At 46.5% G+C, this 27537-nt stretch overlaps 1 protein-coding gene across 1 annotated transcript in view; it reads right to left on the reverse strand.

Annotated features, from left to right (window-relative positions):
• PRODH2 (proline dehydrogenase 2) overlaps window positions 1-27537 on the reverse strand; it is a 273534-nt gene that overhangs the window by 141855 nt on the left and 104142 nt on the right. The window contains exons 4-5 of the mRNA XM_069243992.1: window positions 24235-24318; window positions 16694-16774 (exon numbers count right to left, since the gene is read on the reverse strand). Of these exons, the coding sequence (XP_069100093.1) occupies window positions 16694-16774; window positions 24235-24318 (165 nt within the window). The remainder of the gene's footprint in view (window positions 1-16693; window positions 16775-24234; window positions 24319-27537) is intronic.

The raw sequence follows: 27537 nt of genomic DNA on the forward strand, positions 1-27537 counted from the left end.
TGGGAACAGAGGCCATATGCTTCCTGGAAAATGTGAATTTTGCTCTCTTGGCTGAAAAGAAGACACCATCCTCATGAAGCTCAATGCCAAGTTGGGGGAATTGACTAGCTTGGAAGCTGGATCGGTGGCTTGTGGGGTTTTCTTTGGGGGCCTGTTTATAAAAGAGCTGAACAAATTTGCTACAACCTTTTTCCTCCCTAGATTAAACCCAGCAGTCTATAAAGCGGAGACAAGCATATTTTCTGGGGGCCAGCAGAGGTGGGGGAGGCTTTTTCCAGCCGTCCTTTCACCCAAGCCTTTCAGAGATTCTCAGGCGGCCGCCAGCAGCAGTAATACTAGTATCAGGACCAGAAGCAGTTTGGAGGCTTTTTTCTGACCTGTGGCAGTGGTCATTGAGGTAGAGGAGGCTTCCACAGAGCAGCCAAGATCCTTGATGGGGCATCAGGTAAGGAGGACCACTTTTTCCCATTCAAAGTTAGAAGGCCATTTGGGACTCTTCCTTCACACCTGGAGGGCCCTACTCTGCTGTAGTCCGGCTATCGGAAGAGGCTAAGATGAAGATGCAATGGTGGCTTGACCACATGATGGCCTGGAGATGTGGGGCCAATTTTGGTTTGGTCCCAGACATTGTAATCAAATCAGAGGCCACCCTCTTAGGCTAATGGCTCAATACAGAGAGGTCACTACTATAGGCCCGTAGACAGAGCAGGGACAAGAGTTGCATATCAACTTCTTACAGCTGCTCATAGGATTCTTTGCTGCACACACACTCACGAGAGACAAGGTGTTATGCTCCATGCTGCTGAAGATGGACAACGTGTCAGAATACCTGACAGATCAAATGTCATGGGGGAACGTGGAAAATGTTTCTGTCACTTAAGCCTAGACAGGAAAATAGCAGCCAGGGCAGAGTAACTACTGGGAAATATGAACAACATTGCAGACTGGAGCTCCCAGAATCTGAAGGTTTTCAGTACTTATAAGTCGGACTCTGACCTGCTCAGGATGATCATGGATTGGTGGGGTCCTTGTGAAGGTGATTTATTTGTGTCTCACCTAGATAATCAATTCCTGTGCTTTTACAGCTGGCGGCCAGACCCTCTGGCGGAGGCGATGGATGCCTTACTGCTAGACTAAAGTCAGATCCGGGCTACTCACTGATACCCTTAGCGATGATAACAAGGGTAGCAGCGCAGGTCAAGACCCAAAAGGCATCTCTGATTCTGGTGACTCCAATTTGGAGATCTCAAGCGTGGTTTCCAGATCTTCTGGAACTTTCTATGGATTCCCCAATCTGAGTTCTTCAGAGTCAGTCAATGCTGAAGGATACCAAGGGCAACCTACACCAGCTGGTAGTGGATGGGTGTAGAAGGCTGGACTGGCTTGTAGTGAGTACCAAGGGGTACTTACACCTTGCACCAGGCCCAGTTATCCCTTATTAGTGTATAGGGTGTCTAGCAGCATAGGCTGATAGATAATGGTAGCTTAGCAGAGCAGCTTAGGCTGAACTAGGAGACGAGTGAAGCTCCTACAGTACCACTAGTGTCATATGCACAATATCATAAGAAAACATAATACACAGATATACTAAAAATAAAGGTACTTTATTTTTATGACAATATGCCAAAAGTATCTCAGTGAGTACCCTCAGTATGAGGATAGCAAATATACACAAGATATATGTACACAATACCAAAATATGCAGTAATAGTATTAGAAAACAGTGCAAACAATGTATAGTTACAATAGGATGCAATGGGGACACATAGGGATAGGGGCAACACAAACCATATACTCCAAAAGTGGAATGCGAACCACGAATGGACCCCAAACCTATGTGACCTTTTAGAGGGTCGCCGGGACTATTAGAAAATAGTAAGGGTTAGAAAAATAGCCCACCCCAAGACCCTGAAAAGTGAGTGCAAAGTGCACTAAAGTTCCCCAAAGGACATAGAAGTCGTGACAGGGGAATTCTGCAGGAAAGACACAAACCAGCAATGCAACAACGATGGATTTCCAGTCGAGGGTACCTGTGGAACAAGGGGACCAAGTCCAAAAGTCACAAGCAAGTCGGAGATGGGCAGATGCCCAGGAAATGCCAGCTGTGGGTGCAAAGATGCTGCTACTGGTCAGTAGAAGCGTAGGTTCCTGCAAGAACGACAAGGGCTAGAGACTTCCCCTTTGGAGGACAGATCCCTCACGCCGTGGAGAGTCGTGCAGAAGTGTTTTCCCGCCGAAAGACCGCCAACAAGCCTTGCTAAATCATGCGGTAAGGGTTTTTGGATGCTGCTGTGGCCCAGGAGGGACCAGGATGTCACCAATTGCGTCTGGGGACAGAGGGGGCGTCGAGCAAGACAAGGAGCCCTCTCAGCAGCAGGCAGCACCCGCAGAAGTGCCAAAAACAGGCACTACGAGGATGCGTGAAACAGTGCTCACCCGAAGTCGCACAAAGGAGTCCCACGTCGCCGGAGAACAACTTAGGAGGTCGTGCAATGCAGGTTAGAGTGCCGTGGACCCAGGCTGGACTGTGCACAAAGGATTTAGCCAAAGTAGAGGTTTGTGGTCTGTCTGAACAATGAAGTGAGTGCCAAACAGGTATGGCCTCAACTTCTTCAGTGCCCAGACCACAGCAAAGGCCTCCCTCTCAATGGCAGACCAACGCTTTTCTCTAGGGGTCAACCTTCTACTAATAAAAGCAACAGGTTGATCCTGGCCCTCAGAATTAAGTTGTGATAGGACTGCCCCTACTCCTAATTCAGATGCATCAGTTTGGACATAGAATTTTTTAGAGTAACAAGGGCTTTTCAGGACAGGTGCAGAGCACATGGCCTGCTTCAGCTCCTCAAAAGCTTTCTGACAGTTTGCTGTCCATAATACCTTTTTAGGCATCTTTTTGGATGTGAGGTCATTAAGAGGGGCTGCAATGGAGCCATAGTTCTTAATGAACCTCCTGTAATACCCAGTGAGGCCTAGGAAGGCTCTCACCTGAGTCTGAGTAGTAGGGGGAACCCAATCTATAATAGTTTGGATTTTCCCCTGAGGTGGTGCAATCTGTTCCCCACCAACAAGGTGTCCCAGATAAACCACCTTCCCCTGCCCTATCTGGCACTTTGAAGCCTTGATAGTGAGGCCTGCCTTTTGCAGGGCCTCTAAAACTTTCCATAGGTGGACCAGGTGATCATCCCAACTGGAGCTAAAGACAGCTATATCGTCCAGATATGCTGCACTAAAAGCTTCCAGCCCTTGCAGGACTGTGTTCACCAACCTCTGAAAAGTGGCAGGTGCATTTTTCAATCCAAAAGGCATTACTGTGAATTGGTAATGGCCTCCAATGGTTGAAAATGCAGTTTTAGGTTTAACATCTTCTGATAATTTGATCTGCCAATACCCTGCAGTCAAATCAAAAGTGCTTAGATACTTGGCAGATGCCAGTGTATCTATGAGCTCATCTGCCCTGGGTATAGGGTGAGCATCAGTTTTGGTTACCTGGTTGAGACCTCTGTAATCAACACAAAACCGCATTTCTTTCTTTCCATCCTTGGAATGAGGTTTTGGTCCAAGTACCACAGGAGAAGCCCATGGACTTTCCGAGTGCTCAACCACTCCCAGTTCTAACATTTTCAGCACCTCTTGCTTTATGCAGTCTCTGACATGGTCAGGCTGCCTATAGATTTTACTTTTGACAGGCAAGCTGTCTCCAGTATCTATAGTGTGCTCACACCAAGAAGTGGTACCTGGCACAGTAGAGAAGAGTTCAGAAAACTGACCCAGGAGATTTATGCAATGGTCTTTCTGCTCAGCAGTAAGACAATCAGCCAAAACTACACCTTCCACTAGAGCATCTTGTTCTGTGGAAGAGAAGAGATCAGGTAGAGCATCACTGTCTTCTTCCTGTCCCTCATCAGTTGCCATGAGCAGGGTGAGATCAGCCCTGTCATAGTAGGGTTTCAGGCGATTGACATGGAGCACCGTAAGGGGACTCCTGGCAGTGCCTAAGTCAACTAAGTAGGTGACTTCACCCTTTTTCTCAACAATTGTGTGGGGTCCACTCCATTTATCTTGGAGTGCTCTTGGGGCCACAGGCTCCAAGACCCACACTTTCTGCCCTGGTTGGTACTGAACCAAAACAGCCTTCTGGTCATGCCATTGCTTCTGGAGCTCTTGGCTGGCCTGAAGGTTTTTACTGGCCTTTTTCATATACTCAGCCATCCTTGATCTGAGGCCAAGTACATAATCCACAATATCTTGCTTTGGAGCTTTTAAAGGTTGTTCCCAACCCTCCTTGACAAGTGTTAGTGGACCCCTAACAGGGTGTCCCCTTTCTGGGGTACTTCCCTGTAGGCAAAAAGGAGGCATGGTAACAGGATATCCCATCTCCTGCGGAGTTTTTCAGGGAGACCCATAATCATGCCTTTGAGAGTTTTGTTAAATCTCTCCACCAGTCCATTTGTTTGTGGATGATAGGCTGTAGTGAACTTGTAAGTCACACCACACTCTTTCCACATGGCCTTCAAGTATGCAGACATGAAATTGCTTCCCCTGTCTGATACTACTTCCTTTGGGAAGCCCACCCTAGAAAATATTCCCAGGAGGGCCTTTGCCACTGCAGGTGCTGTAGTGGTCCTTAAAGGAATTGCTTCAGGATATCTTGTGGCATGGTCCACTACCACTAAGATAAACCTATTGCCTGAAGCAGTAGGAGGGTCAAGGGGGCCAACTATGTCAACCCCTACCCTTTCAAAGGGAACCCCAACCACAGGCAGTGGAATAAGGGGTGCCTTTGGAGTGCCACCTGTCTTGCCACTGACTTGACAGGTTTCACAGGACTTACAAAATTCTTTTGTGTCCTCAGACATTCTAGGCCAATGAAACAAGGGAACAAGCCTGTCCCAAGTTTTCATTTGTCCCAGATGTCCAGCTAGGGGAATGTCGTGGGCTAGAGTTAGGAGGAACTTTCTGTACTCCTGAGGAATCACTAAACTCTTGGCAGTTCCAGGTTTAGGATCCCTTGCTTCAGTGTACAAGAGGTTGTCCTCCCAGTAAACTCTATGAGAGTCACTGACATCCCCATTAGCCTGTTTGACAGCTTGCTGTCTTAGACCCTCTAGTGTGGGACAGGTTTGCTGTGCCACACTCAGCTCCTCCCTGGCAGGCCCCCCTTCACCCAAAAGCTCAGCAGTGTCTGCTTCCAGCTCCTCTGGTGTAGGTTCTGCACAGGGTGGAAATTCTTCTTCCTCAGAAGTAGAATCCACTGTAGAGGGAGGGATAGTAGGAAGTGCTTTACTTCTACTAGCCCTAGATTTAGGGAGCACTTGGTCCATTGTTCCAGGATCCAAGTCACCCTGTCCTTTTTGCTTTTTGGCCTGAGCCCTGGTTAAAGCAAAAATATGCCCTGGGATGCCCAGCATTGCTGCATGGGCCTCCAACTCCACATCTGACCAAGCTGATGTCTCCAAATCATTTCCTAGTAGACAGTCTACAGGTAAATCTGTGGCTACCACAACTTTCTTTGGACCAGTAACCCCCCCCCCACTTGAGATTTACAACAGCCATGGGGTGGCTAAGTGTGTTGTTGTGAGCATCGGTTACTTGGTACTGGTGACCAAGTAGGTGTTGTTCAGGGTGGACCAGTTTCTCTATGACCATAGTCACACTGGCACCAGTGTCCCTGTAGGCCTGAACCTCAACACCATTTATTAGGGGTAGTTGTTTGTACTTATCCATATTAAGGGGACAAGCAACTAAGGTGGGTAAATCAATAGCCCCCTCAGAGACTAACACAGCGTCTGTGGTCTCCCTAACAAGACCAACCCCAACTAAGTTACCAAACGTGAGCCCAGCTACTCCCTTGGATTGGCTATTAGTAGGTTTGCTCCCACCACCACTGCTATTAGTAGGGACACTAGGTGTAGCAGTAGGGGTTGTGGTGGTAGGAGGCTTGGTGCTTTTCTTTGGACAACTGGGATCTGTTGTCCAATGGCCTTTTATTTTACATAAATAGCACCATGGTTTCTTTTCTTTGTTTTGATTAGAAGAGGATTTGGGCCCACCACCCCCACCAGAGTGTTTTTGTGGGCCTGATGAAGACTCATTTTTAGATTTGTCCCCACCCTTGTCAGAAGACTTACCATCCCTCTTCTTGTTGCCATCTTTGTCACCCCCTGTATGAACTTTTCTGTTCACCCTTGTTCTGACCCATTTGTCTGCCTTCTTTCCCAATTCTTGGGGAGAGGTCAGATCAGAGTCCACCAAGTACTGGTGCAACAAATCAGACACACAATTATTAAGAATATGCTCTCTCAGGATCAAGTTATACAGGCTGTCATAATCAGTAACTTTACTGCCATGTAACCACCCCTCCAAGGCCTTCACTGAATGGTCAATGAAATCAACCCAGTCTTGTGAAGACTCCTTTTTGGTCTCTCTGAACTTTATCCTGTATTGTTCAGTGGTTAAGCCATAACCATCCAGGAGTGCATTCTTAAGAACTTTGTAATCATTGGCTTCACTTTCTTTCACAGTAAGGAGCCTATCCCTACCTTTTCCACTAAATGATTGCCATAGGATAGCAGCCCACTGCCTTTGAGGGACATCCTGTACAGCACAGGCCCTCTCAAGTGCAGCAAACCACTTGTTAATGTCATCCCCCTCCTTATAAGGGGCAACTATCTTGTGCAGATTCCTGGAATCATGCTCTTTTGCAGGATGACTATGGGGAATACTGCTGCTGCCACCATGGGTTTCTAAACCCAAATCTGTCTCTCCTTCTCTACTTCTAAAGTCTGTCTATCCAAATCCAGCTGTTGCTTCTTGAGCTTCAGTCTGGTTTGTTCCACTCTCAATCTATTGAGCTCCCTTTCTAACAATCTGTCATCAGGCTGGGTGGGAGGGCCTTGCCTTGAAACAGAAGTATGATGAGAATGGACAGAAGGAGACCTGTCCCTTACAGAAGGCACCCTAACAGCTTGGTTAACAGAAACATCACTTCTACTGTGGTGAGAATGAATGCTTTTGCTATGATGTGAGACAACACTATCTGTATGGTTTGACTCTACATCAGTACCAACTATGCTAGACTGTCTAGTAATGGGCAGGCTCTGAAGTTTCTTTCCTGAATCTTTTCCTAGGGGGGTCCCTGGATCAGATTGGGAACCATTAGCTGCTTTTTCAACAGATGGGGCCCTTCTGGCCTTATCTTGTTCTCTAAGCATGTTAAGCAATAATTCCAAGGAAGGATTCTTCCCTACACTCAAACCTCTTTCTACACAGAGACTCCTTGCTCCTTTCCAGCTAAGGTGGTCATATGCAAGTTTGGACAGATCAACATGTTGGCCTGTGCCAGACATTTTAGAAAGAGTTTAAGTGACAAAAAAAGTGAGAAAAAGTTTTTAGAGCTTTTAGAAAGACAGAAAAAAAAACTTTTTAAACTTTTAAGAACTTTTAGAAAGTTTTAGAAGTACTTTTCAGCACTTTAGAAAAGAGTGAAAAGAGGAAATGCAAAACTTTTTGGTTATGTGTACATACACTGAACTTGTTTTGTATATTTTTCTCTTATGAAAAGTACAATGACGAGTGGTAAGTAGTCTCAAAGCACTTATCCCACCGCTGCACAACCAATGTAGGAGGCTGGACTGGCTTGTAGTGAGTACCAAGGGGTACTTACACCTTGCACCAGGCCCAGTTATCCCTTATTAGTGTATAGGGTGTCTAGCAGCTTAGGCTGATAGATAATGGTAGCTTAGCAGAGCAGCTTAGGCTGAACTAGGAGACGAGTGAAGCTCCTACAGTACCACTAGTGTCATATGCACAATATCATAAGAAAACACAATACACAGATATACTAAAAATAAAGGTACTTTATTTTTATGATAATATGCCAAAAGTATCTCAGTGAGTACCCTCAGTATGAGGATAGCAAATATACACAAGATATATGTACACAATACCAAAATATGCAGTAATAGTATTAGAAAACAGTGCAAACAATGTATAGTTACAATAGGATGCAATGGGGACACATAGGGATAGGGGCAACACAAACCATATACTCCAAAAGTGGAATGCGAACCACGAATGGACCCCAAACCTATGTGACCTTGTAGAGGGTCGCTGGGACTGTAAGAAAACAGTTAGGGTTAGAAAAATAGCCCACCCCAAGACCCTGAAAAGTGAGTGCAAAGTGCACTAAAGTTCCCCAAAGAGCACAGAAGTCGTGATAGGGGAATTCTGCAGGAAGGACACAAATCAGCAATGCAACAACAATGGATTTCCAGTCGAGGGTACCTGTGGAACAAGGGGACCAAGTCCAAAAGTCACAAGCAAGTCGGAGATGGGCAGATGCCCAGGAAATGCCAGCTGTGGGTGCAAAGATGCTGCTACTGGACAGTAGAAGCGTAGGTTTCTGCAGGAACGACAAGGGCTAGAGACTTCCCCTTCGGAGGACGGATCCCTCACGCCGTGGAGAGTCGTGCAGAAGTATTTTCCCGCCGAAAGACCGCCAACAAGCCTTGCTAGCTGCAAATCGTGCAGTAAGGGTTTTTGGATGCTGCTGTGGCCCAGGAGGGACCAGGATGTCGCCAATTGCGTCTGGGGACAGATGGGGCGTCGAGCAAGACAAGGAGCCCTCTCAGCAGCAGGCAGCACCCGCAGAAGTGCCAGAAACAGGCACTATGAGGATGCATGAAACGGTGCTCACCCGAAGTCGCACAAAGGAGTCCCACATCGCCGGAGAACAACTTAGGAGGTCGTGCAATGCAGGTTAGAGTGCCGTGGACCCAGGCTGGACTGTGCACAAAGGATTTCCGCCGGAAGTGCACGGAGGCCGGAGTAGCTGCAAAAGTTGCGGTTCCCAGCAATGCAGTCTGGCGTGGGGAGGCAAGGACTTACCTCCACCAAACTTGGACTGAAGAGTCACTGGACTGTGGGAGTCACTTGGACAAAGTTGCTGGATTCAAGGGACCTCGCTCGTCGTGCTGAGAGGAGACCCAAGGTACCGGTGATGCAGTTCTTTGGTGCCTGCGGTTGCAGGGGGACGATTCCGTCGACCCACGGGAGATTTCTTCGGAGCTTCTAGTGCAGAGAGGAGGCAGACTACCCCCACAGCAGGCACCACCAGGAAAGCAGTCGAGAAGGCGGCTGGATCAGCGTTACAGAGTTGCAGTAGTCGTCTTTGCTACTATGTTGCAGTTTTGCAGGCTTCCAGCGCAGTCAGCAGTCGATTCCTTGGCAGAAGGTGAAGAGAGAGATGCAGAGGAACTCGGATGAGCTCTTGCATTCGTTATCTAAGGAATCCCAAGAGACAGAGACCCTAAATAGCCAGAAAAGAGGGTTTGGCTACCTAGGAGAGAGGATAGGCTAGCAACACCTGAAGGAGCCTATCAGAAGGAGTCTCTGACGTTACCTGGTGGCACTGGCCACTCAGTGCAGTCCAGTGTGCCAGCAGCACCTCTGTTTCCAAGATGGCAGAGGTCTGGAGCACACTGGAGGAGCTCTGGGCACGCGCCAGAGCAGGGCTAAGGGGTCCCTGAACCGGTGTAGACTGGCTTATGCAGAAATGGGCACCAAATGTGCCCATGAAAGCATTTCCAGAGGCTGGGGGAGGCTACTCCTCCCCTGCCTTCACACCATTTTCCAAAGGGAGAGGGTGTAACACCCTCTCTCAGAGGAAGTCCTTTGTTCTGCCATCCTGGGCCAGGCCTGGCTGGACCCCAGGAGGGCAGAAGCCTGTCTGAGGGGTTGGCAGCAGCAGGAGCTGCAGTGAAACCCCGGGAAAGGCAGTTTGGCAGTACCAGGGTCTGTGCTACAGACCACTGGGATCATGGGATTGTGCCAACTATGCCAGGATGGTATAGAGGGGGCAATTCCATGATCATAGACATGTTACATGGCCATATTCGGAGTTACCATTGTGAAGCTACATATAGGTAGTGACCTATATGTAGTGCACGCGTGTAATGGTGTCCCCGCACTCACAAAGTCCGGGGAATTGGCCCTGAACAATGTGGGGGCACCTTGGCTAGTGCCAGGGTGCCCTCACACTAAGTAACTTAGCACCCAACCTTTACCAGGTAAAGGTTAGACATATAGGTGACTTATAAGTTACTTAAGTGCAGTGTAAAATGGCTGTGAAATAACGTGGACGTTATCTCACTCATGCTGCAGTGGCAGGCCTGTGTAAGAATTGTCAGAGCTCCCTATGGGTGGCAAAAGAAATGCTGCAGCCCATAGGGATCTCCTGGAACCCCAATACCCTGGGTACCTCAGTACCATATACTAGGGAATTATAAGGGTGTTCCAGTAAGCCAATATAAATTGGTAAAATTGGTCACTAGCCTGTTAGTGACAATTTGAAAGAAATGAGAGAGCATACCCACTGAGGTTCTGATTAGCAGAGCCTCAGTGAGACAGTTAGTCATAACACAGGTAACACATTCAGGCACACTTATGAGCACTGGGGCCCTGGCTGGCAGGGTCCCAGTGACACATACAACTAAAACAACATATATACAGTGAAAAATGGGGGTAACATGCCAGGCAAGATGGTACTTTCCTACAATGGGTCACTCAGCCTTATTGCTTGAAGGATTACTGAGAACAATGGGGTCTCCTGGAACTTTTGAAGCAAGCTGTGGACCTCATCAAGAAAGCATGGGCAGCTTCCACTTCTAAAGAGCATGGTTCAATTTTGTGCAGATGGTCCAGTTGGTGCTTGGGAAGGAACGTGGATCCTGTGAGAGGGTATTTAGTGCACATTTTGAATCTCTCATCAGAATTGTCTCAGAATGGTATAACAAACAATTAATACGATTAGATCAACAGTCTCAGCAGGTCATGAGCCATAGTTTGGTGTTCAAGTGGAGGAACACCCCTTGGTGTGTAAGTTTTTGAGAGGGGTGCTGCTCTCTAATCCTCGCAGTGTAGATATTTTCAACTATGGTTTGTCCATTTGGTGTTGTGCCTTTTTGAGTCCTGCCAGTATAATGTTTTTTATCCCACAAGGAACTTACAGGTAAGCTGGAGATGCTTTTATATTTGATCTCTTGTAAGCAAGTCTCTGATGTGAGAGTGTTGGATGTGTCTTCTAAATTTTTTACTCCAGAAGGGGTTACCTTTACAGCATCTTAAAACACCAAGAGCAGTCTTCACACAGTTCACTATCTGATTATCCTAAGCTCTCCGTTGTGCGATGTATTAGAGCTATTGAGACGGTCACGGAGAAGGTCAGAAGTGCAGGTACTCATCAGTTATTGATCTTGTTAAAAAAGCCTTTTAAACAGGTTTCCGCTCCTACGATTGCCAGGTGTGTCTCCTGGGTGATGTCAGAAGTAGGCATTGACACTGCATCCCTTAGGGCACATTCTGCCAAGGGAGCCATGGCCTCTAAAGCCTTACTGTGAGAGGTGGGGGCAGTTAGAAGACATCCTCAGGGTGGCAGACTAGTTATCAGATTCCAAATTCAAAAAGTTCTGTTTTAAACCAGTCATGAACATGGCAACTATGGTGGGGAGTAAGCTTTGAACAAGCATAATCTGAAGCCTCCGGAGCTGACAGAATGAATAATTTCCTAGCTAAAATGAAGGACAGTTTCAGTTCTGTTAAGGCCTTATTTTGCATCCGGGAGGCATTCCATGGTTGGAGCATTGGCGTTTCCATGCATTCACCCATGGATTTTGACACAAACCGAGATGAGTAAACCTGAGATTGCATCAAAAAGCTACTCCTCCCTGAAGCAGGCATTTCGAGGAGAAATATCTTTATTTCTCCTTATCACATCTTGTTAGAAGTGGGAGTCTCTGGTTGGCAGCGGCTGGTGCCCTGTCCATTAAGGGATCCTTCCTTCCAGTCAGTATAAGGGAGTTACACACCTAAAACAACCCCTGCTTACCCCCTTGGTAGCTTGGCACAAGCCATCAGGCTTACCTCAGAGGCAATGTGTAAAGCGTTTGCTCATAAAACACAGAAATACAGTGAAAACACTACAAATTGACACCACGCCAGTTTTAGAAAAACAGCCAATATTTTTCTGTGTAAAAAAGACCAAAACGATAAAAATACAAAGATATTTATATTATATTTAATACAAATATATTTATATAAATTATAAATTATATTTATAATAATAAAAATAAAAAGTTTGTAAGAATCAGCTTAGGATACAGTTCCTTGAAGTCAATAGGTCCGTCTGGGGCTACTACAGCGTCGTCAAAAACAAATCCAGCAGTCCAGGCCGACCAGGAAGACCCGCAAACAGTACCTTAGAAATGCAGAGCATCGTCCGCCTTGCAATAAGATCTGGAGTTGTAGCGTTGCTGGTGTCGGCAGGCATTGGTTCCGGAGGTCCGTGCAGGGGTTGTCAGGCCCTTGAAGTCACACGAGTTGCAGATCGAACTCTATGAGGGTGAAGTCAGGAGTTCCGGTGTCGGTGGCGTTGGGGCTGTGATGCAAAGCAGGACAGTGCGACGTGCAGTGCCCACAGGTCACATTGTGGGCAGCAGCTTGTGACGGTGTCCGGCATCGAAGGTGAAACTAGTGCTGCGGTGTGAAGCTGGGCAATGTGACATTGCGGTGTCTATAAGTTATGGTGCAGGCAGCGTCGGCATCGTTGCTGAAGCACTGTCATCGATTGACCCAAGGCTGCAATGCAAAGTGGGGCGATGCTTTGTGCGGTGCCCACAGGTCGCGGTGGAACCAGCAGCGTCAGTTGACGAGGCTGGAGTCGATGTCGCTGACATTGGTGGACCAGAGCTGCGGTGTGGGACAGGCGATGCTTCTTGTACTTTATAAGCGGTGTCCATTGGCCACAGTGTATGCAGCAGCGTCAATGTTGGCATGGAGCATCATCAAGAGTGATACCAGGGCTGCAGTGTGAAGAGAGGTGATGCGACGTGCTGTGCCCACAGGTCATGGTGCAACCAGCGGTTTCATGGCAGCGTTGGCTGGACCAGGGTTGCGTTATGAAATGGGGCGATGTTCCGTGTGGTGCTGTCAGGTCACGGTGAAGACAGCGGCGTCCTTGGCGGCATCATAGTTGTTTTTCTTCTGTTGCAGCACAAAACACACAGTTCCCAGTGCTGTTGGCAGACAAACTTGAAGTCTTTGATGTTCCTGAGACTTTGAACTGGAGGCAAGCTCTACTTCAAACCCTTGAAGAAACTCAGTAAATAAGTTGCAGAAAGTTCAGCCCAGTCCTTTCACTGCCCAACATAGAAGCAGCAAGCAGCAAGCCAACACAGCAAAATACACATCAAAGTGGAAGTCCCTCCTGACACCTTCTCCAGCTCTTCTTCTAGGCAGGTTACCTAGTCTAAAGGAGTCCTAAAGTTCTGAGGTTAGGGCCTCACTTATACTAGTTCAGGCTTTTGAAGGAATATACGTCAGAACAATGCATTCTGAAACCAAGCATGCCTGAACAACGTGGTCGGAACAATTACCGTAGTTGTTACCACTAATGCTGTAACAACAGTTTTTCACTGTAAAGGCATTTCTGGTAAAGGCTTGCGTGGAATGGCATGTATGGTTCCAGCATGCGACCACCCCTGACCCCTCACCCCTAAAACTACAGCAACCCCCCACCCACGCCCCTAAAACTACCGGACCGCCAAACCCCACCCCTAAAACTACCCCGCCCCTCCACCCTGCCCCCTAAAAACTAAAATTACACCGACCCCCCGGACCCCTGCCCCTAAAACTACTGCAACCCCCCAACCCTGCCCCTAAAACTACCCCAACCCCGCCCCTAAAACAACTCTGACCCCTCACCTCAGCCACTAAAACCTAAAGCTACCCCAACCCCCACCCCACCCCTAAAAACTACCCCTACCCCCCTCCCTGCCCCTAAATCTACAGCGACTGCCTCACACCCCTAAAACTACCAGGACCCCCATCCCTAAAACATAAAACTACTCCAGCCCCCACTCTGCCCCTAAAAACTAAAATGACCCCAATCCTCCACCCCTAAAACTACTGCAACCCCCAGCTCCACCCCTAAAACCTAACACTACCATGACACCTTACCCTCGCCCCTAAAACTACCCCCACCCCACCCCTAAAAACTAAAATTACCCCGCCCATAAAACTGCAGCGAACACCCCCACCCCTAAAACTACAGTGACCCCCCACCCTGCCCCTAAAACCTAAACCACCGGACCCCACACCCCTGCCCCTAAAACCACCCGACCCCCCTCCCCGCCCCTAAAAACTAAAATTACCCCAACACCCCACCCGCCCCTAAAACCTAAACTCCCCAACCCCACCCCCCTGTCCCTCAAACTATCCCATCCCCACCCCTAAAAACTAACACTACCCCAACCCCCTACCCCACCCCTAAAAACTAAAATTACACCGCCCCCACCCCTAAAACTACTGCAACTCCCACCCCGTCCCTAGCACTACCCCGACCCCCAACTCCACCCCTAAAACCTAAAACTACCATGACCCCTTACCCGCACCCCTAAAACTACCCCCACCCCACCCCTAAAAACTAAAATTACCCCACCCCTAAAACTGCAGCGACCACCCCACCCCTAAAACTACTGTGACCCCCCACCCTGCCCCTAAAACCTAAACTACCCCAACCCCACACCCCACCCCTAAAACTACCCCGACCCCCCACCCCACCCCTAAAAACTAAAATTACCCCAACCCCCGCCCCTAAAACCTAAACTCCCCAACCCCACACCCCTGCCCCTAAAACTACCCCAACCCCCCACCCGCCCCTAAAAACTAAAATTACACCCACCCCCTTAAAACTACCGCAACCCCTACCCTGTCCCTAAAACTCCCCCACTCCCCCAACCCTGCCCCTAAAACCTAAAACTACCCCAACCCCCCACCCCGCCCCTAAAAACTAAAATTATCCAGACCCCCCACCCCTAAAACCTAAAACTGCCCGACCCCCCCACCCTGCCCCTAAAAACTAAAATTACACTAATCCCCCGACCCCCACGCCTAAAACAACCCGACCCTAAAAACTAAAATTACCCTGGTATTAAAACCTAAAATGACCCGACCTCCGCCCTTAAAAACTAAAACTACCCTCACCCCTGCCCCTAAAACTACCCTCCAACCCTACCCCAGCCCCACTTACCTGACCGCATCCTCTCCGATCCCGGGTCTGTTTTCCTCTGCCTTAACCACGCATGTTCGTTGTTCAGACATACGTTCTGGTTTCATTGACAACGCCTGTCGTTGTTCAGCTGTCATTGTTCAGGCTGCTTCCCCCTTTGAAGTAGGCAAACATCAAAGGCAGTCTTCCCTCCTCACAAGATCCAGTTCTTTCCTGCTGTGCTTCAAACACTCCCCAGGATGGGGAGACTTCTTTGTGCAGGACAAGTCCAGTCCAATTTAGGTGCAAGTGTCACATCCTCCCACCAATCTAGCCCAGGGAGACCCATCAGGATATGCAAGGCACACCTAAGATCCTTTTGTGTGACTGTCTAGAGTGCATGCAGGAGGCCGCAGCTGTCAGCTATACAGGCGTGGATTCCACAGGCAGGCATATAATGATTGAGTAAGAAAATGTCCACTTTCTAAAAGTGGGATTTTCAAACCCACAATTTAAAAACCATCTTCACTCAAAGATTTATTTTTAAATTGTGATGTCAGAGATCCCAAACTCCAACTTCGTTTCATCTTCCCATGGTAATATGCACTTCAAAGGTGTTTCAAGGTAGACCCCATGGTAGCCTATGAAAAAGATAGACTTTCAATACTGAAAAACGAAATGCACAGTATTTCAATATCAGGAAATGGGTAACACACCACATGTCCTACCTTCTAAATACACTGCACCATGCCCATGGGGCTGTAGGGGCCTACATTAGGGGTGATTTACATGCAATGAAAGGGGCGGGTTAGGCCTGGCAAGTGGGTGCACTTTGCAGGTCGATATGGCAGTTTAAAACAGTGCGCACAGACACTGAAATGGCTGGTCTGAGACATGGTTATAGGGCTTCTCATGTGGGTGGCACAATCAGTGCTGCAGGCCCACTAGTAGCATTTGATTTACAATTTACAGGCCCTGGGCACACATGGTGCACTATACTAGGGACTTACCAGTAAAATAAATATGCCAATCATGGATAACCAGTCTTAATCATAATTTACACAGGGACTGCTTGCACTTTAGCACTGATCAGCAGTGGTAACGTGCACAGAGACGAGAGACCAGTAAAAACGAAGTCCAGCATATCATAAAAACAGGTTAGAAAGCAAAGAGACAGGGGAAACACGCCAAAAGATGCCAAGTCTAACACATCTTTTTTGTAAGCGTGCATGCATAGAATTGCTTCTATGGATTATTTTTGGGCAGGAAGATGTCCTTGGGCAAATAAAATCCCTCCTGTAGTGCAGACATCCTTGCAACATGGTGCAAGGGTACCTGCATTTGCACTAAGCAGCATAGTGCCCTGGCGCTAGGAGACTACAGAAATGCACCATGTCATAGTAGATAAGGAACATTTCTGCTGTCTGTCTTTCACACAACGCAGCAACTTTGCTTGCTGCCCTGCATTTCGTGAAATGTTAGTAAAAATGCCCTTCACCCCCACCCCCTCAGCCCTTTCCAGGGGTTAAGAGTGAATGCTACTGATAAGATAACAGTAAATCTGCTGTTTACAGAACCTTGAGCTCCTAGTACAGTGAGGCCGATGTCAACTAAGAAGCGATTAGGAGGCAACTTGTCTGTTCCACTCACCTTAGCGACTTGGGCCAGACGCCGCAGTGAGTTGTGAAAATGCTGGCTCTCCTCGACAGTCAGGCAGGGAAATGAAGCGATCTAATAATAAACAAAAAAGCCGTTTTGGAAATCATCCACAACACCAATAAAAATCCTTAATTCTATATCAGGACCGGAGGCTCGGATTATGCTTTCTCTTTCTTTACTGAGAAATTCACAGCAGCCAATTAAAACACATTTAAACAAAAAACAACATTTCCCAAAGTGCTCTAGTGTATAAGTCACATGCACCAATCAACCATAGTGACCTTAGTCCATAAAGTCCTTAACCTCGAATGTCATATCCTCTTTCTTTGCTGCTTCGCAGCAGATAAATAACTTTTCACTTTATCTAAATCTTATGTCTATTTTACTGGTGTATTGAAGTTGAATTTCTTAAATGTAACAGGCGCTGCCAGTCTGCGTGCCTTTTACAAGCTTTTTAATCTTTATTCTTCGGCTTCCAGCCGAGTTAATTGCCTTTTTATTGATTTTTTCTAAAGCACTGGCTTTACTCTGTACATTTCGGCCTCCTGCCGAGTTAATCCCTTTTATTGATTTTCCCGTGTTGAGGGAACTCTCCTGTTATTGATTTTTTCATTTGGAGCCCGTTAGACGCTACAGCTCGGTTTCCCTGCCGAGTTAATATTTATATGGATTTTCCCTCGTGGAGGGACCTCGGGAGAGGACTGCACGCCCTATGGCAGTCTGTTTTCACTGGCAACCGGTGTTGCCAAGCGTGCACGCCCATTATGAGCCGATCTCATTTCCCTTTGCCATTTTATGAGATCGGTTCGTTTCTGGACAGCGCAAGAGGCATCGGGGCTTGCCTGGAATCATTAACTCACCTCCTCCCTGACGCCCAGTTAAGAAAAGATTCCACTGGGTTGTAAAATTTAAAAGAAGGCTCGGCCTAGGGGAAATACCTTTTATTGATGCAGGCACCTTCCTCCTCAAGCACAGTTGTTTTTTCATTGATATATATATACTTATTTTCACTGGTTGTGGTTTTTAGGTATATATATATTTATTTTGTTCTGCTAATTCGCCTGCTGAGGTTTATCCACTCACTCCTTTATTATTCTTGTCATCTGGTCCTATATATTATTATTATGGCTCAATGGAGCGACCAGGATGCAGGGTTCTACCCTGATGATACCGACAACCAACTGGAGTTAAATCTGGTTGAGGCACTAGATTCCAGGGTGCAACAGTCGGTGAATGATGCTCTAGCAAGAGCTTTGGGCCCCTTCTCAGGTCAATTATTAGAGTATGCCCAAACGCAGGGCTGGATGACCGGGGACCCCACCCCTTCCTCTGAGGACACTGCTACACCTGTCCCTACAAAATCCAAGTCAAAATCTAAGAACATTTCACAGGAGGACCCTGTTGGAGAGTTACATGCTGACATGTTTGACAAGTTACGCAGGAAGCGCAGAGCATAATTATAGCTCCCATCGTAATTCCTCTTCTTCGGAAGACTCCGATGATTCAGACGACATTACCACCCCTAACCTTAGTAAAAAATCGAAAACTACTTCCACTACGCCTCAAATTTTAGATTTTAATCCTTCAGAGATTATACACCCTAGATAGTCGAGTTGGCGTCCAACTCCTGAGGTAGCTCTCTATGTTCACGCGAACTTAAGGAAGAGTTTTGATAAAGAGGTGCGTTCCAGACTCAAGGCAGAATGCCCCAGGCCTGAGCTAGATAATAATGTAGCGGAAACTCCCGAGATTGACCCCACTATGATTACCTTCATGAAGAAGTACGCGAAAGATCCTAAGAAGGGTCTCGACAGATCCTGGCGCCTCTGCCCAGACAAATTATTAGACATGGCAGGCCCATTAACAAAAATCTTAGATTTGGCTACCACTTCCAAGGAATCAAACACCCCAGTGAACACTGATGTTTTATTGGGATGGGCCCAGAGAGCAGTATGCCTTTTAGGCATCACAAATGGTGCTATTTCCACTGAGCGCAGGAAATCCATACTGATGCAGATGGACCCTAAACTAGTAGACTTGGTTGCCTCCGAAGCGGGACCAGCAGCTGAAGGTCTCCTCTTCGGCTCATCCTTCATTAAAGAATTGGCCAAATTTTGCTCTACTTTTTCGACATTGTACAAGGCCCAACTGTCCCTTAAAAAAGTTTTTAGAAGGGGCCTTTTTATCAGGGCTGGGCGTTATGGCGGGCGAATGCCCGGCCGAGGTGGCTTTGTCAGTCCCCAAAATTACTACCCGAGGGGTAGAGGTAACTGGTCTGGAGATCAAGCAGACACCACGTTCTATCCCTCACGGCCCCGTGGAGGAAGACCCAGGTTCCGCAGAGGGTACCGTAGGAGCCAGCAAGGAGCTATACAAGACGCCTCCTTTACCGGTAAAAATTATTCTACATTCACAAGTCATTCTAGGGGGAAGAGTCAGTCTGTTTGTACAAATGGAGGGAGATTTCAGGAGATCCTTGGGTTATTCAGACAGTGTCGGGATTTCACCTGGAGTTCCTCAACACTCCGTTTCAGCATGCCCCTCCGATAAACATGTGTTTTTCCCAATCAAATCAGAATTTTATAGATATAGAGGTACAAGCGTTGTTAGACAAAGGTGCGGTAACATTTTCAACCCCACACCCTACCGGTTTTTGCAATCCTATTTTTGTGGTAGACAAAAAAGGAGGTGGTCATCGGCTAGTATTAAATCTGAAGGACTTCAATTCTTGGATTGTTTACAGACACTTCAAGATGGAAGGGATCCACATGTTGCGAGACATCCTTCTAGAAGGGGATTGGATGGTTCGCTTAGATCTGAAGGATGCGTACCTCTCAATCCCGATTTTTGTCCCCCACAGGAAGTATCTTCAGTTCCAGTGGAAGGGGTATTGCCTAGAATTCACGGCTCTCCCATTCGGCCTATCCTCGGCCCCTTGGTGCTTCACAAAGCTCTTGAGACCAGTAGTGGAATGACTGAGAACCAAGGGGGTTCGTCTTATCATATACCTGGACGACATCTTACTGATGGCGCAGGATGCAACGACGTTGCTGACACATCTGAATTGGACAATCACTTTACTACAGGAATTAGTTTTCCTTATCAATGCGCAGAAGTCATTGTTGAAACCATCCCAAACGATAGAATTCTTGGGTTTCAGGATAGATTCCATTCTCTCCCTCTTGATACTTCCAGCTGCAAAAATTTGCAATATCAAAAGAGAATTGAGAGCGGCATTACTCAGGCCGAATATTTCTCTAAGGAGCATTGCTCGATTGGTGGGACTATTAGCCTCCTCCATTCAAGCAATATTTCCTGCCCCCTTACACTATCGTGCCCTCCAGCGATTCCCCGATCAGGACAGATTGTTGCATTCTTCTGAGAATGGACAATATTTTAGCAGTACGGTATGTGAACAAACTGGGGGGAACGCGATCCAGAATTCTGGCGGAGATAGCCAAAGAATTTTGGCATTATTGCCTGAGACACAGACTAGTGGTGTTGGTGGAGTATCTCCACGGAAGATCAGAACTTAGTATCAGACTGGAACTCCAGATATCTGACGGATCCCAGCAATTGGAAGCTGGATCCAAAGATATTTCAACAGATTGTCCAGACTTGGGGTTTCTGCGAGATAGACCTGTTTGCGTCTCGCCTCAACAACCAGGTTCCAAAAATTTTCAGTTGGAGGCCGGGCCCTCAAGCCTCGGCAACGGATGCTTTTCTACAGAATTGGAATTCGTTCCAGTGCTATGCATTCCCTCCATTCCTATTGATACCCAGAGTCTTGGCTCAAGTGAGGAGACAGAAGGTAGAATTGATTTTAGTAACCCCGTTGTGGAGGTCTCAGCCGTGGTTCCCTATTGCCCTTCAATTAGCATGTGCTCCTCCACTACTCATTCCTCCTCGTCGGGACCTCTTACTCAGTCCGGAGGGCCATCAACATCCCTTAATTGTCTCGGGGACTCTAACTCTGATGGCTTGGAGGGTTTCAGGGCAAGATGGAAAGCCCCGGGAATTTCACAACAGGCTGAAGGTTTTATCAAGCGAGCATGGGCAAAGAGTACCCACAAGAGATATGCTTCGGCATGGCGTAAATGGGTTAGTTGGTGCAATGGAAGAGACCTTAATCCCATGGGGTCAGGTATTGATATGATTATTAATTTCCTGGCTGAGTTAGCCTCTTCAGGTTTGGCTTATAGGACAATCAATAATTTTAGATCGGCAATTTCTTCAGGACATCCACCTATTGATGGCAAACAGGTAGGTGAACATCCGCTAGTATGTAAACTGTTGAGGGGTATCAGATTTTCTAATCCTCCTCAGCCTAAGTACTCTGTACTTTGGGATGTGAATATTGTGTTGAGATTTCTGGATTCTTGGCCCAGTAACAAATACTTGTCTCGGAAACAATTGTCAGCTAAATTAACTATGTTGCTATATTTAGTCTCATGCAAGAGAGTCTCAGATGTGAGAGCCCTAGATCTATCGGGGAGACTTTATTCTCCGGAGGGAGTAACCTTTGTTATCTCCAGAAGACCCAAGAACAATTGCAGGTCAGTAACGTACCCTTGTTTTCCAGATAATTCAAAATTGTGTGGTACAATGTCTTAAAGATTATGAAATATCTACAGAAGAACATAGACAGGACATGAATGGGCAAGTATTAATTGCACTTCAGAAACCTTTTAAACCTGTTGCTTCGGCCACTCTGGCGAGATGGTTAAGATGGCTTATGAACGAAGCAGGCATTGATACTAGCCATTTTGGAGCTCATTCAGTAAGAGGAGCAATGGCATCTAAGCCTTTTACGTTAGGTTCCAGTTTAACGGATATTATGAAATCTGCAGACTGGTCGTCTGGAAGCACTTTTCGTAAGTTTTATTTTAAACCCGTTTTGGATATGGCCTCTGTGGTTATGGGTCAGCTTTGAACTAGCATAATCCGAGCCTCCGGTCCTGATATAGAATGAAAAATTTTCTAGCTTACGCGTTAAGAATTTTCAATTCTATTAAGGACACGGAGGCGAGGATTATCCCACCCTTTTATGAATATTAATAATTTTATTACTCTTGAAAATCTTAATTCATTGTTACCCTCCCACGTTTATAGAGTGGATTAAGATGTGAAAGATTTTAAAATGGTTTTTACCATTAGTTTGAAAATATTACCGGCTGGTTTTTTATTATTATTTCTTAGGAACGGATCAGAAGAATTCCTGAAGTTCTTTCCATCCAGATGTCTACGTTCTTGGAAAACCGACTTGATGTTCAGTCTGGTCTCCTTCATTGGTTTCTTCCTTCCTAGATGAGAGTTGGTATCATCTAAAGACTTTGAGGTCGTGAGAAAGGAATTTACTGTTTTCGGTTGAAGCAAAGAAAGAGGATATGACGTTCGAGGTTAAGGACTTTATGGACTAAGGTCACTATGGTTGATTGGTGCATGTGACTTATACACTAGAGCACTTTGGGAAATGTTGAATTTTGTTTAAATGTGTTTTAATTGGCTGCTGTGAATTTCTCAGTAAAGAAAGAGAAAGCATAATCCTCGCCTCCGTGTCCTTAATAGAAATGAAAATTCTTAACGCGTAAGCTAGAAAATTTTTCATTCTGTGCTACTCTCTATCTCTTCCAAGCTTAAAATCCTCCCTCGAATAAGGCTCGAACTTTGCGAGGCATCCTATCCTCATGGCACAAGGGGAAGCAGAAAGTAGTATGTCCTAGGCACCGCTGTAGAAAATGGCTTCCTTGCATAAATGGCACTGACACACTGATAGGATCGTTGCTTGACAAGAACTCTGACTGAAATATACTTTGTATACGATCGCCTGCTGCGTCGTGGGTCTTTAAGGGATCGGAGTGCTTGCATTTACCCAGGATCCCAGTGTGACTGCAGTGTCAGTGGGAGTGGGGCACACCGCCGTACGTGCACTCCGGAACACTGGGAGAGAGGCGGGAGAGGAATTTTATCATGTTATCTTCCAAACAAAGGGAAGACGTTTCTCCACTAAAGCGAGAGCAGTGGTGTATATTTGTGAATGGAAAGACTGGAGCTTATCTGAGTGAAAACCACACGTAAATATATTTTAGGCGCATCAAGCTGTCTCCGGAAACTGAACATTTTGCGTACGTTTTGGTTTGAGTTATCGTGTACCTACGTACAGCATGTTGAGGTTTTGAATGGAAGCTTTGAGTGTGCCACTGGTTCCTTTCCGATTCTCTCCGGGCAGGCCTATGCACAAACGTCTGGTAGGAGGGAAGAATGCCTCAGAAGGAAGCCATGTGTAATTGATCCACAATCTACAGATGCAGTGGTGGCCGATTGGTTGAGAATAAATGACGTAGTCTGCGTGCAGATAAAGTGAATATTTATTTAAATGTTTTGTAAAGTACAAACTGTAGAATGTGGTTAATCTGTGACAAACGACATAGTAAATTGATCTGGTAAATGTTATGCTCTTTCACAGAGAGCTTGTGCCGCAAGGGACGCATTCTCGTGTGGGTCCCCAGGATAAGGGTAGGCCCTCCAAGAGCTGTTAGCCTGAACTTCTGGTGACTAACCGTTCATGGCTGTGCAGGTTTACATACCTGTACACTTCCCCCCAAATACTGCTGCAGGCTGGGGACTAGGGCTGCACAAGCGTAGTGGTGATTTCATTCTTAATGCAGCATGAAACCCCTACCTGTAGTTAAGAGAAAACGTGTTTGGTCGACTAGCCACGAAGCCAGCTACATGATTAAATGGCTAAATAAAATGTGAGCATAAAAAGCGGGTTGCCTGTGGTTCTTTCCTATGGGAACCACCTACACACGAAATCGTGGAAGAGCTTCTGCTTCCCAATTTGCCAGTGTGAACCCGCTAGGATTTCTTTGGAGCCCAGGCAAGGGTGATGTGGCCTAGCATATCTGACTGGATTACTTTTTTTGCGGTTAGGTGACATTGGGTTGCTCTTAGTTTGTGCTCTTTCGTAGCCACATTCAAATTAATGTATTCTGCCCTCAAATAATTCCCAGGGATTAACAAACGTAAAATCAAGCATTTCCGTGTAATGACACTGGTTCCATAGTCATAATACCAGCAGTAGCAATGTAAGGGTGCCATGGGCTCTAACAAGAAATTACCTCCCCTCAGCCAACCTCTTGGTTTAACGATTAAAAAAAAGGCCACTAACTGGGGTGATGTATGCCCTTCACACCCTTGAGCCCTGGTGCTACTGCATCCGCTGCACTATTGATAGCTACACCCGAGTGCAAGGTCTTTAAAAGATGGCTTCCTTTTGTGCACCAATACCGAGGATTTCGAAGAAAGGCATCTTTTTAACAGTAATAAGACTTTACAACTGCACACATTGATGAGTGTTAAAAATGTACAAAATAGCTCCTCTAGGAAACAATGGAAAACATTCGAGCACACATCGTTTTCTGATACTTACAATTTTTCCAGTTAAACATGTTACTGCTTCTGCCAGTACAGATTCCACAAGGTCTTCTGACCCTCCCGCCTTAATTTTAGAAAAAAGAATACTTGCAAACCTCTCCGTCCATGACACTGACGATTTTCTCAATGCTCAGTTCACCAGCCAGTGAAGGGTTCTCGAGGCACAGGGTCAGCTTTTTCTAAAGAAGATAATACAGTTATAATGGTGAGGTGGAGGGTATAAACCAGGGAAAATAGAACGTAATCTGTTATAGTCCTATTTGTCCACCGGCTGGGCAACATCTTAAATGGAAGAAAAATATGATGCTGTTAATGTGTTTTCCAGTGTCATATAAGAAAGGGGTGTACTCACTTAGTACGGTGACCAACCAACAGAGGGTGGCCAACTTTCCATTATCACCTTGAGGGACACTTTGTGTGTGCAGAGATATTTTGGTCACGCTCTGCCACCAGAACACACAATGAAATTGCTACCTTATTTTGAAGAAATCATTCTATAGCATTCTTTTCTAACACAGGCCCTAGTCTCTTTAACAGATATGAACGTGAGTTTATCCAGTGTGATCATGGTACTCCAAACTGTGGATCTGTGGTGCAACCTTTCTACCACCTCCTGGAGCTAGCCTTGACTTCTCACTACAGCCACGCGTGCAGAGTCAACTGAGCCAAGGGAGTAACTTGATGTTACAAATGGAATTACACAGCATCTTAGGCCCTGAGACATCGCTAGTAAACAACAGAATCCACCAAGGATATTACCTAGTAAATTAACCACTTACTACCTCAGTACCAAGAGGAAATACCACACATTTTCTTTGTTTATAGTCTTGAATTGGCAAACACCGCAAGTGCTTAGACACGGACTCAATTCAAGCATTGCATGGTATAGAAATGTTTAATGGGACCCCAAAAAAGATGGGAAACTCAATACGTTGGTAGATGGGACTATGCTCAGGTGTCCAGATGAGAGAGGGGGTGAAGGTATTGTACATTTTAACCATAGAACTGTGACACTTGACCTGTATTTCCAGCTTTACCATTTTAACATGTAAACCTCTAATAAGCGCAGCATTAAAAATGAGTAGGAGGTCCCAACACAGCGGCGTTATCCAGGGAAGACGGTCTCTAGGCTTTGTCTTTAGAACAGCCTCGCGCCACAGCTGAGATGCGCTGGCCAGTTGGAAACTTTGAAATAAGGAGACATGTTTTTTAAGCCCAGTCTCTAACGCAAACAAACTGTGTATTCTTCAGCAATAACTTTTTAACATCTTCTGTTCCTGTTTTTACCATAGATTGGATATTTTTGGAAAGAGGCCAAAGAATGGAAGTGTTTTTTATGTGAAAACTAGGCTGTTCCCTGTTGCACGCTGAATATTACCCTCGGGGAGACAGTGCCCAGACTCACGAATTCATAAACAACTCATCTAGTTGCCATACATTCATTATTAATAACCCCCCCCCCCCCCGTTGACCATGACATGAATTTATTTAAGAATAATGATGAATGTGTCATTAGTGCTCTATGAAGACACCTTGTAACCTCCGTGTACTCATTTTATGAGGTCTTTCCATCTGTCTCCCTATGTAAACTGTAGCATCCAGCTTCTGTTCCCTGGGCTCATCATGATGATTTGAGGGATAGACTATGAAGCTTCGAACAGGCCTTGGAGAAGCACTCCCGACGGCTCTGCACACTATGAACAATAGTTGTAATAAAGTGTCTGTGGTTACCAGGGCCAAAGAGCTGCAGCACTGAAGTGCCTTTTCCTACACACGCTTAGAAACTTAGAGTCACTAATATGAATAGAACTGGTTAGCAGCTGCCTTGATAGGCCCACGTAGCTCCTTCCAAAATGAATTAGCGGTAAATGAACCAGGCTGTGATACAAGATGGCTGAATAAGGGAAGATAAACCCACGAACGGAACCCAGTTCTTCCTTCCTGAAGGAAGTCCCAGGCCAGCTATGTTCCAGCTTAGAACATCATAATATTCTAAGCTGGAACATAGCTGGCCTCACTTAGAAGCTCGAGAATAAAGAATGGCTAACCTTCGTGAAGCAAAAGGTTATATGTTGCTTTTAAGAAATGTAAGGCCACTGAAGAGGCTATCATGGATGGCATTGCATCATATTGCACTCCAGCAGTTACGTGCAAGTAAGGCAGGCCAAAGGGAGGCCTAGCAACCTCGGTTTGAACCACACTGATGGCACATGTTAAAGCAGTGGCAGGCTTTAGTCACAATTTACGACTCATCTGGCTGGAGCATAGAGCGGTAAATATAGATATTTATGACATGTATAATCCTCCCAGGGATTGCAAAGGAGAAGTATCCACTTCAGTCATGGCTGGCGCCTTGGAAACGTAATGGGGCGGAAAAAAAAAAAAAAAAAAAACGTACCTGGACGTCGCTGCTGCTCTCTGCCTCTCCCTTGCACTGCAGGCAATCATGACGCTGCTAAAAGCAGCGTTGTGGTTGGCTGGAGCACCCTGGCTGGGCACTACAACGCAGACTGGGAGCCAGGGCTTGCTCTCTCCAACCCGGCAACACATGGCGGGTTGGAGAGAGCCCTTGTGCGCTTGTATGTTTGGCCGGTCTGATACGGCCAGCCAAACATACATGTGCACTGAGGGGAGTGCTCTGTTCACTCCCCTCACTGCTCGTTACCCCCATGGCCCTGCCCTTTAAAAATAAAACGATAATAAACATAGTTGATTGTTGTTTTATTTTTAAAGGTTTGCAGCTCCTGCTGCTGGCGGGGGCCGACGCTCCTCCGCCAAGGTGGAGCAGTCACCCCTGATCCACTTAGGCAGCACTAGAATCTGCCCTTTGTCAATGCCGGAACACCGCTATCAGTCAGTGAAGAGAGAATGGTTGCATCAGCCATACCCATGCCACTTGTGGCAACCTCAATACCAAGCTTGGTCAAGGCATGGCAAACAAGAAACCAGCAGAGGAGGAGATTGTGTGTTTCAGAAAAGGAACCAGGATTAGTAACTAAGGCCCTCATTACGAGGTTGGTGGTTTTTAGGCAAGACCGCCATGCAAAATGGCACCACCATATCGCCAGTGGTGGTGGTACAGCGTCAGCCGGATTATGAGTCATAAAACACAAACCGCCCAAATACAAATACAAAACCAACATCGCCAGGCCGACCCACGGTGAAAAGTGACTGATCAACCGCCAGCCCCATCACGCCAAGACCATTCTGAACGTCATGTTAAGAGACAACCTCCAGCTCAGTGGAAAATGCACGGTGTAAACTGTTTGCGATTTGCACCGTGGTGGAACAAAAAGGCACACTGAAAAGTAGCTAATACCACATTGGCTATTTCGAGTATCCCACAACTGATAACCATGCACACATCATGCACACCTGCACACGCCACCATATAACAC

The sequence above is a fragment of the Pleurodeles waltl genome, chromosome 7, assembly GCF_031143425.1.
Source record: "Pleurodeles waltl isolate 20211129_DDA chromosome 7, aPleWal1.hap1.20221129, whole genome shotgun sequence".
NCBI classification, from domain to species: domain Eukaryota; kingdom Metazoa; phylum Chordata; class Amphibia; order Caudata; family Salamandridae; genus Pleurodeles; species Pleurodeles waltl.